Source organism: Lupinus angustifolius, chromosome LG08 (genome assembly GCF_001865875.1).
Source record: "Lupinus angustifolius cultivar Tanjil chromosome LG08, LupAngTanjil_v1.0, whole genome shotgun sequence".
NCBI classification, from domain to species: domain Eukaryota; kingdom Viridiplantae; phylum Streptophyta; class Magnoliopsida; order Fabales; family Fabaceae; genus Lupinus; species Lupinus angustifolius.
The window spans coordinates 20,249,017-20,268,339 of NC_032016.1; the positions used below are offsets into that span (position 1 = coordinate 20,249,017).

Genomic DNA, 19,323 nt, shown 5'->3' on the forward strand with positions numbered 1-19,323 from the left:
GACTGTTGACCGAATTTGAAAATGACTTTGGTTTACCGTTTTAACTGAATAAGGGTTGGACCGCTTTCAATCGCGAAAATTCTGGTTGGACCGTGTTAAACCCGGTTAAACTGGATTAATCCGGGAAGTAAACCAGACGTTCATTAAAAATTAAAAAATGAAACGTTACTCTAATATTTTGTTTTACCCCGGTCCAAAAAGGATGAAGAGACATTACTTTAATGTAATTATACATGATTATTAATTATATAAAAGTTTACATTTGTGTATAATTATATATTTATAGATAAAAAATATTAATTATGTATAAAATCATCCGGTTAAACCAAACAATTTAACCGTTTAAACCTAATACGATACCTCTTCCGATTTCACATCTCCTTCCTGTTTCACAACAATTAAAACTCCATGAAGTTAATTTAGATTGAAGAATTAAGTTCAATAATTAATGAAATTTAAGTAAAAGAAATAAAAACAAAATATTTTGACTTGTTGTGAAAGGAGCGTTTAAATTTGGATTATTCAAATATACTACTATTCTTAAACTATTGCTCTTCTTTTTACCTTTTATGTGAAAAAACATAAAAAGTGCTAGAGAATTTAAATAAATTTGTTTTTTATTCATCGGAAGAATTTTCTATTTCACATTACAAACTAATCTCATAAAGAATAAGAGATCATCAAAGTCATATTTGCTTAAACTATATACATATGGGAGAAGTGACTCTCTCTTTTCAACAAATGTATGACTATCAAAAATTGAATATTTGAATATGATATTATCTAAAGATCTGATAGTCTTACACAATTAAACAAACTTCCTTTAAAAATCTTTTTCAACATTAAGTTCCTATTCACATATCAAAACTTTAAAAATCATAAGTAGTCTGGATTTCTTAGCCACATAGTTTTTTGCTCAAGATTTTTTTTATAAATAATTTGATTCAAGAATATCTGGTCTCATCCTCCAAAATTTCCAAAACATATTTGGGCTGAACATTTTTGACCCAGAAAACAATAAGAAAGGGGTCCAAAATGGGTGCTCCCTCCAAGTCATCACACCACACACGTGTCATACTATGATTGGGCAACACACGTACAACTCTCATACACACGAGTAACACAAAGCTACAAACCCTTTCGTCTATTACAAAACAAAATATCCATTTTTCAGATCCAATACCTCTCCCCCTTTTCTCTCACGCTTCATCAACAAAACTGGTAAAATTTTCTCTTACTTCGATTTCATTCTTTTCTTTTTGTTTCGGATAATGTATAATGGATAGATTTATAGATCTGAATTGCGGATTTGAATTTCTGGTTTTGTTCAACCTCGTTTTCTGACTTTGTGTATTTTTATTTATGTGCGAATTGTTGATCGGTGGTGTATGATTAGGGTTTCGAATTTGTGTGCGTGTTCGGATCAGTGTTTTTTTGTGTGCTTGATTTGAAAGGTTTGAATCAGAACTAGCTGGATCGTGTGTGGTGGTATTGCTTAGCATGATTTGCTTCATGCTTTTTCTTTTGGATGAATGATCATGATGTGATTGTTTATCATTGACTGATTGGTTTGCATGTTATATTATTAGTATTTTATCCAGATAATTCAATGCATGTACCAAAAGGTTGAGTTAGTGAAAGTTTGATCACTGATTCTTCATTCTGCTTTTATTTAAGAAAGTAAGTTTAATTAATATGTGGAGCATTGAATATTTTTTTATATTGATGAATGGGTTGCATGACTTGCTTGTAGACATTCTAAATTTTTATTTATGAAATTTCTCCAGAGTTTGAAGTGCTCCTTTGACCTGTTCTCCATTTTTTATGTTCGGTAACTTTGGTTGTTTTATTACTTATTAGACAATTCATTGTCTTTGTTTCCTTTGTGACTCCAACTTTATCTATTTTGCCTTACTTAATATCAAGTATCTTCATTGCCATATGGATGTGGAGTTGTACTTTTAAAGTATCAGCTTTTGTTTTGTTGCCACTCTTTCAAAATCCACTTACGCTTGCCATTATAAATGTTTGGTGCAGGTTAAATTGTAGTCTGGTAAAATGGGAGGTGGATTTAGAGTGCTTCATTTAGTTAGACCGTTTCTCTCATTTCTCCCTGAAGTACAGACTGCTGACAGGAAAGTTCCATTCAGGGAGAAGGTCATATATACTGTGATCTCCCTGTTCATTTTCCTGGTCTGTAGCCAGCTCCCTCTGTATGGAATACACTCAACAACAGGTGCAGATCCATTCTATTGGATGCGTGTTATCCTTGCTTCAAACCGAGGAACTGTTATGGAACTTGGAATCACCCCCATTGTGACTTCTGGGCTAGTGATGCAACTTTTGGCTGGGTCAAAGATCATTGAAGTGGACAACAACGTCCGTGAGGATCGCGCTCTTTTGTGAGTATCTTCTATTGTATATCCTATAACCTATATTATTACTTTCAAAATGTAATGTTTTCCCTTGTCATGTGCCAGTAATTTCGGACGATGGCATTTTGTTAGTTTGTCATATACTTCTTTCAATGGTGTCTAAGATTTATTTATCATGTGTGCTGCCTTTATGTCTTATGTCTGTTAATTCTTCACCATTTCTACGTATTTCCTATTGAGTTTTTGTCCATCTATATGGTGGCAAGTTTTATTTCCCTTCACCTGATAGTAGGTCATTATATGCTGCGTGTTAAAATAAGTTTCTTTTCTGTACCAGAAATGGTGCACAGAAGCTACTTGGCATCTTGATAGCTGTTGGAGAAGCGGTTGCCTATGTTCTTTCTGGGATGTATGGTAGCGTGGGCCAACTTGGAGTAGGAAATGCCATCTTAATCATTATCCAGCTCTGTTTTGCGGGTATCATTGTGATATGTTTAGATGAGCTCCTTCAAAAAGGATACGGTCTGGGTTCTGGAATTTCTCTATTCATTGCAACTAATATCTGGTAAGTCTTTTAGTCTCTGTTTTGTTTGTTTTTGTTATTACTTATTAGTAAGTTATTTCCAGCATTGAGCTTTGAAACTTCGCTGACTTATAGCAAATATTAAACAAACTATATGGCCTTCTATATAAAGAGCTTAGAAGAAATTTCTGATTTTGTTACAGTGAAACTATCATATGGAAGGCATTTAGCCCCACCACCATTAATAGTGGACGTGGAGCTGAATTTGAGGGTGCTGTTATTGCTCTATTCCATTTGTTGATAACTAGAACAGACAAAGTTCGAGCCCTTCGCGAGGCATTTTATCGGCAGAATCTTCCCAATGTTACAAATCTGCTTGCTACTGTCTTGATCTTCCTAATCGTGATATACTTCCAAGGTTTCCGTGTGGTTCTGCCTGTAAGGTCAAAGAATGCCCGTGGACAGCAGGGTTCATATCCGATCAAACTGTTTTATACCTCCAACATGCCTATTATTCTTCAATCTGCCCTTGTTTCCAATCTCTACTTCATTTCCCAGGTAGTGGAGTTTTATGATGATAAATTGCTACTTGGAGTAAAAAATATGTTTTAACAGTATGATTCCATTGGCTTTGTACAGCTGCTACACAGGAAGTATGCTGGAAACTTCCTTGTGAATTTGTTGGGAAAGTGGAAGGATTCTGAATATGGAGGTGGTCACTCTATTCCTGTTGGTGGTATTGCATACTACATCACTGCGCCATCCAGGTAAGACAAGTGCTTCCATTAATTCGGTTCATAGTCATAAAATTATGTGCCTTGTTTGTTATTATATTATAATCCATAACTTCAATCAATTACGATATTTCTGCTCTTAACTCTAATTCGAGTTTTTTGTGCTTTTGTTTTGGCAGCTTAGCTGATATGGCAGCCAATCCTTTCCATGCATTGTTCTATCTTGTGTTTATGTTGTCAGCTTGTGCCTTGTTCTCTAAAACTTGGATTGAAGTCTCTGGTTCATCTGCAAGAGATGTTGCCAAACAGTTGAAGGTACTAACTGACATGCACTTTTGCAAATTCATTTCCCCCCATGTAACTTGACTATGCAATTGTAATGACTTTTCAAAATCCCTAAACCTTTGAAAAAAGTATCATTATGATGTGAATTATGATATGTTGAAAATCTTAACTTAAAACACACAAAGCAGATTATTATCTAGGATTGGGTCCGAAAGCTATCTTTATAAGCAGCTCTTTTGCTATAATCTATATTATTTCTAGCTTCATGTCAACTTTATAGGCATTGCTACTGGTAATTTGATCACAGCGGTATCTCAATGCACTCTTATTAACCTTGGACAATGATCTTTGTAGTAAAATGAGTGAGCTGAATCCATAATTTTGGTTTTTAAAGTTTCGTGTCATAACATTATTTAATTTACAGGAACAACAAATGGTGATGCCTGGACACCGTGAGTCAAACTTACAGAAGGAGCTGAACCGATACATTCCCACTGCTGCAGCATTCGGAGGCATATGTATTGGTGCCCTTACAGTATTGGCAGATTTCATGGGTGCAATTGGTTCAGGGACAGGAATATTACTTGCAGTGACGATCATCTATCAGTACTTTGAGACATTCGAGAAGGAGAGAGCCAGCGAGCTTGGCTTCTTTGGTTTCTAAGCTTAGCAGGTACTGTTGGTGATTCAACCCACAGTAGGTCCTTTAACAACACTAAGGAAGGACATAGATTAGCCTTATATCATTGTAAACGGTTGTTTATTTCATCTGAATATACCCGTCGTAATTTAATATGTCCAAGTCTGACAGATCGGGTTAAAACTGAAATGTGGATCTTAATTGATCATAGTTTTGGAAAATTCTTATATTTGCTATTAATTTTGAATGCGCCTTGCAGTAGTTTTTACTTCATATGGTCGTTTTTAGTGGACCATTTGGGCTGTTTCACGAGAATTAAGGGGGAGAATTAACATGATTTTTTTTACTTAATGTGTTCAAAATTAATGATAAGATGTATTTTGGTAATAAATTTATTTAATATGTTGGAGGAGTTTTATAAAAAATAATCAAAATTAATCTCTTAAAAGGTTTTTGTAAGTACAGAGGTAAATGATTGTTTCTTTTTGTAGAGTATGTTATTTTGTGCAAGGGCGAAACAAATAGAAAGAATAGGCTGTCTTAGCTGATAACCTTGGAAAGTGTCTGTTTTTGTTGTGAAAAAGGTTGGTTACACAATTGTACACACATAACATACTCCACTCTCCTACCTGAAAACAACTCCACAGAGGAAGAAAGGCTTCCCTTGTGAAGAGGCTGTCTTTTTATGTAAAGTTCAGGAAGAAAAAAAATAAACGTAATAGAATGGTAAAAAAATCATTTGTTAGATGTAACAGTAAAAATTTAGTTAGTTCTATCCCATACCTCCTCCTAAACTGGAAATGGGGTCACCTTCTATTTCATCTAAATTAAGTAATCCAAACACTATAAGAGCCATTCCATTCTATTTCACTTCACTTCATCTCATTCCATTCTATTTCACTTCACTTCACTTCATCTCATTCCATTCTATTTCACTTCACTTCACTTCATCTCATTCCATTCTATTTCACTTCACTTCATCTCATTCCATTACTTCTTTCCTCATTCCATTCTATTTCACTTCATCTCATTCCATTCTATTTCACTTCATCTCATTCCATTCTATTTCACTTCACTTCATCTCATTCCATTACTTCTTTCCATCAGTATGAGCACTCATATTTGAATTCTCAACATTTTGTTTTACTTAGATGAGTAAGATTATGCTTTCAATGTTATTATTAGAGAAAATTATTTTCACATTCCCTGTCTCTTTAAAAATGTAGTTATTATGTTTACCTCCTTGAATGAAGGAAAGGTAATTGTAATTACATTATCATTCCTTCACGGTTGAAACAAGAAGAGGATCAAAATGTGTAGTTGATATAGTGATGTAGTCTATGTTAGATCATTAATTTTCATACAAGGTCAAAGAATAAATTTCAATTTTTAGAAGCAATAATTGATGAGAGACGTATACCAAAAGCTATCGAATTAAATTAATTTGACATTTGTTTGAAATTTAAGATTGATAAACATGATTTATGAACTACACAAGTTTAACTAGAACTAGAAATTAAGTTTGTTGAATAAACAAGTCGAATTTGAACCAGTTACAATTTGACTCATTAAGTTAATGAAAAAAAAGTCCAGGACAAACAAGAAAAGAAAAATATATGTTGCATATAAAGAAAAAAAAAGAGACTTTTAGAATGTGATTTTTAAATAAGCCTAGTGGGAGTAACTTTCTTGGTATTAAAAAGAACTACAAACTTATAGTTTTACCGTCAATCAATATTGTATTATTTTTTAGTTGATAGTGTTGGGACAACAATTTTTTAATTGATTTTCACTATTTGTAGACTATTGATCACATGGAAAACACAATAAAGAGACTTAGAACTTAGAACCTTTAATAAATGGAAATAATAATAATAATAAATAACTTATAAAAAGTCATTCATAAAAATAAAAACCTTTAGATAATACCATCAAATATGAATAAGATCATGAAGTGAAAATTATTTGTTTTTTTTCTCTTCATAAAATTAAGATAATAAGTATTAACTTTTTCTAAAAAGGATGTCATTGGATCGCAAGGGATTGATAAAAGATAAATTAAAAAACATCACATAAATTGAAAATAATAAATATATTAACTATATTTTATTTCAGGCATAACCTTAATAAAAGATATTTATATAGGAATGAAGGTAGTGGATGACATGTTTGTGTCATGTCGTGTTACATGTCAACACGACAGTGCGGTGCTTCATGAAATCTGAGGATTTATGCAGACCGCACGATTATTTTCCGATGATTCGAACAGGTACGTATCTTTTGTCTCATAAATTATGTCACTACATGTATTATCGTCTATGAATAATCAGAAAATAGTTAATTATTAATTTTTTCACTTAAATATATTTTTTCATTCAATCATAAATAAATAATATATGCAATAACAACTTGTGAGATAGATTAATAAGTCCCCTTTTATGGCTATAAGTCTCGAATAGAGCAGGTAATATCTAGAAAGTGGAAGGGCATAGAATTAGTCCTGAAATTACCTAAAGCGACATGACACTGCAAAGTTTTAAGTTCCCATTGTGGAGTATGTGTCAGGTTAAGAATGTCCTTAACCCTGTCCTATTCTCATCTCATTTAACTTTCTCTCTCCTTATATTTTTTTGTTAGATTTTATCCTAAATAAAGTTACCAGAACACCCTACCTCCAAAAAAAAGAAAATGCCTAGAGTAGATGGAAAAGTTCTGTGTTCATCACTAAATTTGTGGTATGCTTATTAAAATAAATTATTTTTATAAACCCAAAATTATGTTAGTGTGCGTGACAAAAACAAATAAGTATTAGACTCTTGAATTTGTGTAAGAGAAAATAAGGATTAAAGTTTAGTATATATCATAAGTGACATATTATTTTTATGAAGCCAGAATATTCTCCTTTTGGAATAATATGCTTGAGTCACTGACCTGCATATTATATTAGACTTTAAATAGGAACTGATAGTTAGACTACCTACTCACTCTATTCTTTTATATCATTATTAACCATAGTTTTTATGTAAATAAAAGAAAATTAAAATATCATTACATTTATCAATATATTATAGTATTTATAAAAAATGTCAGTCATTAAAGAAACTAAACTAATTTTATTTTCTCTAAAGTTGTAATTAAAATATTTCGATAAAAAATATTTATTATAAATAAATATCATATTATAATATTCATTCATTAATCAGTATATAAAGGCAATATATTCGTATACAATTAATATATCATTCATAACTTATTTGTTTTATATTAAAAAATTAAAAATAATTAAATATAAATAATAAAATAATATTGTAAAAATATCTTATATTATATAGATGCATACTCCTTTCTGGACAACAAATTAATTTTTTTGGTTTTCTACATGTCCTCGCCCTAGAGTTAATCATATCTGATCCGGGAATATTTAAGTGAGGTTAACTCTTCCAATGAATATTTTTATTATCCATAAAACTTTATTCGAGAAACCTTATTTAAGGGGAATTAAACATGTATCAGTTGAACATAGACGATATTGGTGGAGAATAACATAATATCATTAGAAGAAGAAAAATCCATGTTTAATAAGTGGTCCACATAAAATCTTAATCTCACTCGCTTTCTTCCAGCTGCTGTATCTCTGTCTACCCCTGCAGTGTTAAAAGAAAAAGACAACACAAATACAAAACCCTCACCTCACCATTTCCATTTTTCTCTTCACTTCTTCAGAGTCCAACATCAAAATTTTCCACACACAGTCTCAGAACTCTATGCAAGCATTAATGTGATTATAGAAACTTAACAAACTCCATTGACTCCTTTTTTCCCCCACTGGTTGGTGCATTTATTCTCCTACTCTTGCCTTTTTCATCTCTATATATCACTCAACCCATTATATATTTATGTATTTATTTATATAAGTGGTGACAGAAAAAGGAACTTTTGGGGTTTTTGTTTTAAGGTCAAAATTGTTGTCTTTTTGTTATAATCATTTTCTTATAATTATGGGAAAGTTTTTGTTTTTTGCACGTGTGTTTATCTCTTTTGCAGGAGTGTTCAACAAACACGTTTCGATTATCTTTTTAGTTATTGTTCTCATCAACTTTCCTTCTGTGTGTTGGAAAATAAGTACTCATTGTTCAACTTTCTTTGTGTGTTTTTGGTTGCAGGGTTTTTTAGCTTCGTACTTGGAGAACAATATAGAGTAACATGTATATTTGAGGATTATGTTCTGTCTCTGCTTCCTTGAGATTTAGTTTCACAATGACGGCAATTTGATATCTTTGTGCAACTCCATATTCTCCTTATATTTCTTAAGGTACAGTAAATACCCTTTGTTTTTCATATCAATGTTCTTTAGTTTGATGTGTGATTTTGTGATTTCCCCTCCAATTTTATTACTTTATTGTCTAAAATAATTCTGGTCTTAAATTGTTTAGAATCTATCCAATTTAGAAAAAAAATTGTCTGTTACAAGTTGGAGCCATTAGTGGTTAAAAAATAATTGTGATTTGTGATTATAAAATACAAAAAAATGCTTTACTTTTTTTTGCAGTGTGTTTCATGTTTATGTTGTTTGATGATAATGACTTTTGATTGTTGTAAACTGTGGAAGGAGGTTGCTATTTTAGGATGAAATAAGGAATTAGGTTGATGTTTTTGAAGTCCTAATGTGTAGTGTTGTGCTTTCTTAATGTAAACATGTGTGTGTGACACTTTTTTCATAGTAGTCATGTGAGTGTCTGTCATAATGGATGTTGTAACAACAGTAATGGTGGAGTGGTGGAAAACAATCAATAAATTTGTAAAAAAACGTTGTTTGTTCTTATAGTATTTACCATTCTAATATAGTAGTAACACCAGCATAAGTGCATCTCCGGAGCTGTGATTTTAGTCACGGTAATCATCAAAATGCTTGAGAAAAAATTTCTCTGTTAAGTACACTCATTATTTTATAAATAATGTTATTGGCTGTGTAATGAGTCACCTAAGTTTAAAATGCTAATATCTATTGTTTCTTTATGTTAAAATATGTTATATGTTATATTTAATTATTGATCATGTATTTTTACTATTCATAATTTTGATTTGATTGACAATTCGAAAAATATGTCTTCTGAATCCTGACTTAATTACCATGATCGTATAATTTTGCCACTCCATGGTGTGAACATATGTGATATACAAGAAACTTTATCCTTACTTTATTGCTATTGTTTGCTCCATAGAATATGATATTTTTATGAACTACAAGTCTACAACAAGTGGGTAAGGCCTTTCTGAGGATTGTTAGTGAGGGATAGTCATAAGTTCTCTTCTACCATGTAGTGATAAATAATGAGTGTGCCGTTTCTGATTGTTATGATAGTGAAGTTAAAAGTTCCATGTCAGATATTCACTTTGATATGGGTCCTGCTGCAGAAATAAATGGCCAATTACTGATCTATTGTTTGGCCATGTCTTCAACATGTGAATTATGCAGAACTCAGAGAATCCGAAGGGTTTATAAATCTGACAAATATTTTTTTAATAGGAAAGGAACATAACATTGTCAGTTGTTTTAACTGTTACTATACCAATTTTGAAAATTTATTTACCAACATCTAAAGATTTCCCAATGAGGGTAGTTTACCTGAATTATTTTTGGATTTTACCGTTCCTTTGAGTATAGGGTCTAGAGGTGGCTGAATTTTTGTTGGAAAACATGGGAAGTGAATTGGACTAGTGTTGATCATGACGGTTATCATTATTATTTTCACAATAAATGAATGCCAAATAAACACAAACAGATTTATCTGACTACTTTACGAACAAGATCTTAGTTTGACTGGTGGGCCAAATCTCTTGTGCACTTTGAACCGAAACTTTAGGAAATTAAATGTTGAAATAAGGTGTTTTTTTAGTTAGGAGTTGGTGTTAACTTTGGGATTGAAGCTTTGCTTTCTAATTACATAACACCTTTCCTTTTTAGTAGAACATCATATAGATTTTTTTTTAATTTGATTCAATTACTGAATCTTCTTTTGTACTTCGGCTTGATTATGAGACATCTGTTTCATTTAAGATTCACATTACGAACTGCCACCTTGGACAAGATGGCTAGTATTAAATGGATATACTATAAGAAAAAAATTAAGTGCATCTATATCACCATCATGCTTATTACTTTATTGCCCCTGTGAATCTTTTTAAACACTTGAATACATTCCTCCTGCTTTCATCTTCATTTGCAACATTTGTATTACTTCTGCAGATGGAAACAGTTAAGCCATCAGCAGTGACTCCGAGCAAGAGTAAATGGGCTCGAGCATTTGCGAAGGTTCTCCATATTAGATCATTGAGTAAAATTGCACAAGTTGATAGGCTGAAGAATGCTAAGGTTGATGCAAATCTCAACTATGAAGGAAATACACTGTCTAAGTCTTTCAACAAAAACGATGAAGAGCTTCAGGAAAAAATGGCAACAGAAACGTTACTTGCAAAGGTTTTTGCTAGCCTTTCATCTGTAAAAGCTTCGTATGTGCAGCTACAGTATGCTCAGTCGCCTTATGATCCTGATGAAATTCAAGCTGCCGATCGATTGCTTGTCTCAGAGTTGAAGACTTTGTCTGAGCTAAAACAATGTTACTTGAACAAACAGTTTGGTCCTTCACCAGAGAGAGAATTTCTAGAAGCCGAATCAAAGGAGCTGCTAAGTGTTATAAGAGCCTATGAGTTTATGGGGAAGAAGTTAGAATTGCAGTTGCGGCTCAAAGAATCTGAGATTATATTTCTTAGAGAGAAGTTGGAGGAAACTAATAGGGAGAACATGTCAATTGAGAAGATGTTAAATCAAAGTGGATCATTGTCTGTACTTGATAATCTCCATATTTCAGGATTAAGTCCTAGCCATTTTACCACTGTTCTTCGCCACACCGTTAGGTCCATCCGTAGCTTTGTGAAGTTGATAGTGAATGAAATGAGATCTGCTGGTTGGGAGATCGATGCTTCGGTCAATGTTATTACTGAACAGAACATGGTTTTTTGGAATGAAGATCACAAGTGTTTTGCAATCGAGTCCTTTGTTTGCAGGGAGATGTTTGATTCTTTCAACTCCCCGAATTTCTCTCTTCCTAATGAGTCTCTTCCAGATAAAAGTAAGCTACAAAAATTGTTCTTTGGGAGGTTTAGTGAGTTAAAATCTTTAAAAGCAAAGGAGTTTCTTGCTTTCAAGCCAAGGTCACCATTTGCAAAATTTTGCAGGGTCAAGTACTTGAAACTTATTCATCCCAAGATGGAGTCATCTTTTTTCGGAAACTTGAATCAGAGAAACTTTCTGAACACTGGAGAATTTCCTGACACTAACTTCTTCACATCATTTGCTGAAATGGCTAAGAGGGTGTGGCTCTTACATTGCTTAGCCTTCTCTTTTGAGCCTCAAGCTTTCATCTTTCAAGTTGAGAAGGGATGCAGATTTTCTGATGTGTACATGGAGTGTGTGAATGATGAAATATTAGTGGAAGAGTCTGAGCCACAAGTTGCTTTCACTGTAGTTCCAGGTTTTAGAATTGGTAAAACTATTATACAGAGCCAAGTTTATCTCTCAGCACCAAACCAAGGTAAAAAGTTAACTGCAACAAAGCAAAGGTAGCAACTAGAAGACATTATTTTTAGTTAAACTTTTGGAGGGAGGGGAAGGACATGGCACTGTGGGGACTGAGCTCTGGCTAGGACTTTGAAAAGAAAAGCATGTGAACTATTGCATTGGGAACAACCTTTTTTCTTTAGAATAGTTTTTTATTGATGCAGTTTAATGAAGGGCATGCCCCAAAATTTGTTGATATTAGGCCATTGACAATGATTGTTTAGCTGTTATGCATTTTGAAGACATTGCATGATACTCCTATGCCATGTACATAATAATACAAGTGGTAATTTTAGTACCCTTTTGTATTATTACTTTCTTGTTCTAATCTATCTGGCCTAATGTCCTCCTTATTATATTTTAGGCTTAAACAAGTTTTTAGTCGGCGGAATTTTAGTGAGTTTTAGTCCTAACCTCTATCGTTCTATCAAATATGAAATTTCACATTTGAATAAACCTAATAGGTTATATAAACTCTTCTTTAGTCTCACGTGTTTCTGACTTGGGACATTAAACTGAGATACATATCAAACTAGAACAAATTTCTCTCTTTATTCTTTCTTTGTTGCAATACTTCAATCCTATGAAATGAGAAGATATGATAGACATTATTTCCAGCATAGTGCCAATGCCGTGTGGAGCAAGTAACATTATACAACATCATCATTTCCCCTTATCCCTAATACCAACAACATCATCAACCCTGTTCTGAAACTCCTTAGTATATTCTTCAGTAGCATATTCCAATTTCCAACAAATGCCAAGGGAAGAAGAAATCAATAGATAAGAATAATTTATATGGACCATGCAACATAGTTAATAACAAGGAGCCACCAATAAGAAACGGGCACACACATACTAAGACAACTACATCACTGCCTTTTATAGGCTAGGGACTAAATTCAAATGACACTACAATATTACAAATTGCAGAGGATGAAATCACAATAGGTTGCAATAATTGGCAACAACAAATTAACTTACAAGTGCAAATTAACATGAAAGGCTTTATATATCTCAATTGTGATTCATTATTATTGTGCTTTTGGGCTTATATGCTTTTTGGATTTATTTTTCTTGGTTTTCTAAGTAATTCGTATCCATAAACTGAAGATTAGAACCAAAATTCGCTCAACTTTTAATGTAAAAGGCTATATTTTATGGTAGATTTACCTACTCTAGGAGTAAGTTAAAAAAATATAATCCTCTAGGAATAAGTTACATGATTTGAATTATAGAATAGATATGAACAATTAGATTTTTATGAATAAATGACTATTTTATTATATACTTAAGCCTTGGATGCCTCTAAATCTATGAAGTGTCATAGGAGGCATTGCAATTTAATTATTGTTTAAAGAATCTTACAAAATTATAGGGAATGTAATGCACATTATGAATGTATTCAAAACTATTAAGGCCACACGTAATACTAACTTTATTCATTTGGGTCGGTGATATGGTGGGCATGTAAAGACAATATTTGCAAATCTTTCACATTACCTAAAGGAGATTGTGATTCTTGTTTTGTTTGCATCTCTTTTTACCAATAGAGGCAGGTTGGTGCGTGTTTCATACTATTTTAGATTTATTCACATTAATATTGCATAACAAAAACCTGGAAATAAGAAAGTCCTGATGAAAGTGAACTTTGGAAATTTAAAACTTGCAAGTATTTTAGTACAATATATATGTCACACACTTATCAGGGTCCTAATTAAGGTCACAATCCATCCAATTGGACCCACCACCTAGTTAGAAAAATAGTATTACTCACATGCATCCCAAAATGACTGATATGATGATATCATTAGAGTATCTGTGGTTGGCATATGCACTTCTGTTTTTTTATATTGCATTAGGATGATTTTTTTTGTATTACCAAAAATATATATTCGACTAATTTTTTTTGGCTGAATGATTGTCTATCTATACAAATATTTAGAAGTGCTCAACATAATATATATAAAGTACATTCGATACAAAAAATGAAATATATACATTTAATATAAAGAAATATTCTAATTCTCTAAAACAAAATATATAAAAATTGAATACTTGATAACCTAAAATAAGAATGTGGATGAATGGACTATTGGCACCCTAGTAACCATAAAATAAAAACATTATGCATATATTTGATATAAATTATTTAATAATACCAAAAAAATTACAAAATATAAAATTGGGCCAAAATGTAAGTTATATAAATAAAGAAAGAGAGAATAATTTAAATTTAAAAAAAAAATAGAGATCCCACAAGAAAGAAAGCAACACGAAAAGAAGAAGGAAACAATCCCTTTGTTTCACACACACTACACACTACACAGTTTCACTTTCCATTTTTTTAAACACTTTGACGCTTCACACTTGTGACTCAACTCACTTCACTTGCACCCATTCCTAAACCAAATCTCCATTCTTCATCTTCTCTCTCTCTTCAATGGCGGGTTATAGAGCAGAAGACGACTACGACTATCTCTTCAAGTTAGTCCTAATCGGTGACTCCGGCGTCGGTAAATCCAACCTCCTTTCTAGGTTCACCAAAAACGAGTTCAACCTTGAATCCAAGTCCACCATTGGTGTTGAATTCGCTACCCGCACCGTTAACGTTCATGATAATAAAGTCGTCAAGGCTCAGATCTGGGACACTGCGGGCCAAGAAAGGTTTTCTCAGATTTAGTTTCACTTTAATTACTCACTATAGAACTTACTAATGCTGCAATTTTCTAATATGATATGAGTAAGAGTAATGGAATCACTGTTTTTTATTGTGTGTGTGTTTCTCTCTTAGGTTTGATTTGTTGAGTTGAATTAGTTACTATCTGAATTTCAATTGATGGTTTAATTTGTTCAGATGTAAATATGTAATGTAAACTTTCTATCTATATTTAACGTTATTTGGTCTGAATGGCAAGGATCTCTCCATTTGTTTTAGGTGAGGTCTTCACTTGAAAATGACATCCTTCTCTGGATAAACAGAACCTTGAGGGAATAGAAATAAGAATGATTTACAACAGTGAATAACGATATGTTATCCCAAATCATATCTTCTATCAATAAAAACATGTCATATCAATAAAAAAAGATAAACAGTCATTATTTTTACTGTTTTGCTTCATTGTGATTGGTTGGACATAGGATTTGAGACATGATGTGAGACAATAAATGTCTGTTCTACAATAGTTGTCTCTACCTCAACAACTCATTAACCAATTATCTTACACTATTTGCTATTTCTATTTCTATTTATAGTAGGCTAACCAATTATGCAACCGACTACTTTACTAAATAGGAGTATAGGACTAACTAACAAAGCCCATTCTTATTTCTTATTGGGATATACAGTATACTTTCCTAATTTTGGTGTGTTACTAATGGGTTTCTTTTATAACCTTCTATAGATATTTGGTGAAGTCTTGTATTTTGCCAACAAATGCTTTTTGCTGAATGGGGGTACCTCTTCCCCCTTCAGGAAAGGTACCAAGGCAGACAATAAAACAATTTCAGAAAACCATCATTTTTTAAAAACTTAAGCATATTATTACCATTAGGAGAAATAATGCTTCCATTGGGTTTGAGTCAGGTGATTTTACACACACCATTGGAAAACCTAAACTGAAAACTCAGATACTTGATGTAATTAGTGATTGTGCAATTTATCTGTAGTAAAAATCAAGGGTAGGCCTTCCCTCCCCCTAAGTGTATATTAACCAAAAGAAGAAAAAGACTTGTAAGGTGTATATGCACTTTTTCAGTCTTTTTCTGTAATTATTCAACATATAAATATTTGTTACGGAATTATAGTCTCATTCATGGTGTGTCATTGAGACCCAGCCTACTCTGTATGATCTTGTTTCTGTCTTTTTTTACCTTTTGACCATCTTATTGAACATGATTTGCAGTGTTGCTTAGCAATCCTTGATTTTAGTTTTTATGGATTATTACTTCTCATATGTAGCCAAACCTGTCAATAGATATACAATACAGATATTTAGTATGGAATTCAGTCTTATTCATGGTGTTATTGGTCTGTCACTGAGAAAACGCTTAGTCTTTTGGAAACAACCTTAATCTTGATTTCTGTCCTTTTACGTTTTCTTTTGGAAACACTCTTTGCTTGTGAGGGTAAAACTACACATATCTATCTTTGTCAGATGCCACTAGGTGGGAGCCTCGTGTATCGGGTCTCCTTTTTTTGTCCTTTTAACTTGTCTCATGACCACCTTATTAGTGAACATGATTTTGCATTGTTGCATGGCAATCCATTATGTTAATTGTTATGTATGATTATTTGTCATCCTCGGTGTCCAAAGCTGTAAATTGATATATAGTTCCAACCTATATTTTATAACACCCCAAAATAATGTTATTAACTTATTATTGCTTTCCTTATAGGTATCGTGCAATCACCAGTGCTTATTATCGCGGGGCTGTAGGTGCACTTCTTGTGTACGATGTCACTCGCCATGCAACATTTGAGAATGTTGACAGATGGCTGAAAGAATTGCGGAATCACACAGATGCAAACATTGTTGTGATGCTTGTTGGAAACAAGTCAGATCTTCGTCACCTTTTAGCTGTATCAACTGAAGACGGAAAGTCTTACGCTGAGAAAGAATCACTTTACTTCATCGAAACCTCGGCTCTGGAGGCAACTAATGTAGAAAATGCATTTGCTGAAGTTCTGACTCAAATCTACCAAATTGTTTGCAAGAAATCAGTTGAGGCCACCGAAAATGGAACTGCATCTGTGCCAGCTAAGGGAGAGAAAATAGATCTTAAGAATGATGTATCTGTTTTGAAAAGAGTTGGTTGCTGCTCAAGCTAAGCTTGTTAAACAGAATTCTATTGGTTACTATAGGCTATGTTGTATGTGTAATATTCTTTGAGAGATACAAACTAGAATAAAAATGAAATTTATTTTTTCATAGTATACATTAGACTCTCTGTAACTATAGTAGCTGATGCCAGCATGTACCTGGCCTCACGGCCTATTCTGTATCTTAACTACTGTATTATTATATCATTATCAGTTTTTCTTTAAATGTCATGACTTGAAAATCAGATCTGAAAACTCATTGAATCTGTTGTTTCATAATTTTTTTTCTTACCACTATTCTGTAGTGGAGGCGGTCCAAGATTGCCTGATAAACTTTTGATAGAAATTTGAAAATTAAAACTTAGAACATATATAAATCTTATGTTCTTTTATATATGTTTGAATGGAATAATAAAAAAGTAATATAACAAAAATGTCTAATGAAAACAGCAAAATTTAAAAGGAATAGAGATTATAAACTATTGTTATTAGAAACAAAGAAAGAAATGGTTTTAATTTTATTGCAATGGTACAACACATGTGGAATACAGTAAAAATGTTATTCCAAAATAAAAAAAATTCCGTTGCCGGGACTTGAACCCGGGTCTTTCGGGTGAGAGCCGAATATCCTGACCAACTAGACTACAACGGATTGACATTCTTGCATGCTGTAATTTGTATATATGTATTCTCATAGAGTATGCTACTGTGGTGAGTTTTGCGTCAAATATTGCCAAGAAGTGTCAGTGGCATATTTTTTGAGACATGAAATGAGTAATGAAGGTGCAATTAATTGTGTCAAATTATTTGTTAACAATAAAACAGCTTGAAGGCCTATTAAATTTAGTTGCACTACATTTTTCAATGTTTGAAATGCACTATTCTAATTTCTAACATAGGATTCCTTGTTGTTAGATTTACCCTCATTTAATGTATTTGATGATGTGGTCCAACATGAGTTGTTAAATGGATTTACCCAATGTTTCACAATTCTTAGTCACTGCATTGCTTCCCTATTCCTGTTCTAACAGACTTCCCGATTAGGATTATAAGAAAACAAGGATTACATGTCCAAAAACTTTTATGTTTCAATGTTCCAAGTTTACATTCCATTAAATAATATAAAAAAAATTATTTTTGAATTTTTTTTTTAATTAAGTATTACCTTTTAATTGGATTGAAACATAAAAAAGGGATATATAATCTCCATACATAAGCTCCCCTAAAAATTGGCTCTAGTTTTAACCAAATTTTTTTTTTGACTCTAGTAAGTATTTAAAGTAGTATTTGGTTTGGTTCCTATATTTTTTATTTGGGTTACTATACTTTTTGTTATTATTTATAAAAAAAAGTTGGCTTATTTTCTATTCTGTTAAAAACTTTGCAAATGATTTATACATAGAGTTGTTTTTGGCGATTCAATAATCCACTCAATTAAAAGCATCATTTTTATCCAAAGTGATTGGACCCTGTTGTCAGTTGTGACTTCAAACTTCAAAGCATACACATTCAAATTTTCGTTGTAGTCATCATCATAAAAAAAGAGTTTCCCTTAAACGCAGTTTAACATGGGAGATTAGGCTTCCTAATCTAACTTTCAAATAACATATTTAGTAAAACTATCATATATAAATATATAATGCCACGTAACAATTTAATAATTCTCATAGTTTAATGTTTCTACAGCCCACCTTCACATCTAGGCTAGGAAGTGGTAAAGGAAATCTACATGAATTGTATGCAAAGCATCGAAGTTGGAATTGAAAAAAAAAGTATATAACTCACCAAACACAATTCTCTCATGGTTCTTTGGTTAATTAGTTCTCTATAACCAAATTTTCACCAACCTTTTAAGTTAAAGAAAAAAGAGTAATTGTTGATCTGCATTTACTTATGTGAATGAGTTACAAGAAACAAAAAATAATTTGATATTAGGGTATTTCTCCTAAACTATGTTTGAGAGTTATGAGGGAAAGTGAAGGAGAGGGATAAAAGGGCTAGAAAATGGGAGGAAGGGAAGGGAAAAAGAAGTGAATCTCCTTCCTTGTTTGGGAGTACGAAATTTAGACAGGGAGAACAAACTAACGATAATATAAGAATATTTTTTTATTTTTTCTTTAAAAATGTAATTAACAATGAGAAATGAACAATAATATATAATCATATAATTTTACAAAAAATATTAGGTATTTTAACACTTTGTCTCTAGGAAAACCCCGAAAATAGACACATATAGGGTTTTAGAGAGTTTGAGAAACCAAGCAAAACCTTCCTCTCTCCTTCATTCAACTCCCAAACAAGGGGAGACTTTCCAAAGTCATCCATT

General features: G+C 32.4%; 3 protein-coding genes and 1 non-coding gene across 6 annotated transcripts; 3 read left to right on the forward strand and 1 right to left on the reverse strand.

Annotated features, from left to right (window-relative positions):
* Positions 1,108–4,825, forward strand: LOC109355076 (protein transport protein Sec61 subunit alpha-like). The gene is made up of 7 exons (XM_019597999.1): positions 1,108–1,221; positions 2,038–2,402; positions 2,713–2,940; positions 3,102–3,456; positions 3,538–3,665; positions 3,812–3,947; positions 4,342–4,825. The coding sequence occupies exons 2-7, from the start codon at positions 2,059–2,061 to the stop codon at positions 4,579–4,581; spliced, it is 1,431 nt and encodes a 476-aa protein (XP_019453544.1). The 5' UTR covers positions 1,108–1,221; positions 2,038–2,058; the 3' UTR covers positions 4,582–4,825.
* Positions 7,011–12,486, forward strand: LOC109355077 (IRK-interacting protein-like). Of its 3 annotated transcripts, none has more exons than XM_019598003.1 (3): positions 7,011–7,122; positions 8,721–8,869; positions 10,805–12,486. In XM_019598003.1, the coding sequence occupies exon 3, from the start codon at positions 10,805–10,807 to the stop codon at positions 12,179–12,181; it is 1,377 nt and encodes a 458-aa protein (XP_019453548.1). In that variant the 5' UTR covers positions 7,011–7,122; positions 8,721–8,869; the 3' UTR covers positions 12,182–12,486. The 3 variants fall into 3 exon arrangements, with proteins under 3 accessions (XP_019453548.1, XP_019453547.1, XP_019453545.1); XM_019598002.1 differs by lacking the exon at positions 7,011–7,122 and adding an exon at positions 8,170–8,385; XM_019598000.1 differs by lacking the exon at positions 7,011–7,122 and having other exon boundaries at positions 8,591–8,869.
* LOC109355078 (ras-related protein RABA1b-like) lies at positions 14,512–17,129 on the forward strand. Its single transcript, XM_019598004.1, has 2 exons — positions 14,512–14,842; positions 16,574–17,129. Exons 1-2 carry the CDS (start codon positions 14,619–14,621, stop codon positions 17,004–17,006), a joined length of 657 nt encoding a protein of 218 aa, XP_019453549.1. The 5' UTR covers positions 14,512–14,618; the 3' UTR covers positions 17,007–17,129.
* TRNAE-CUC lies at positions 17,577–17,649 on the reverse strand. The gene has a single exon. It is a non-coding gene; the product is annotated as a tRNA-Glu (tRNA).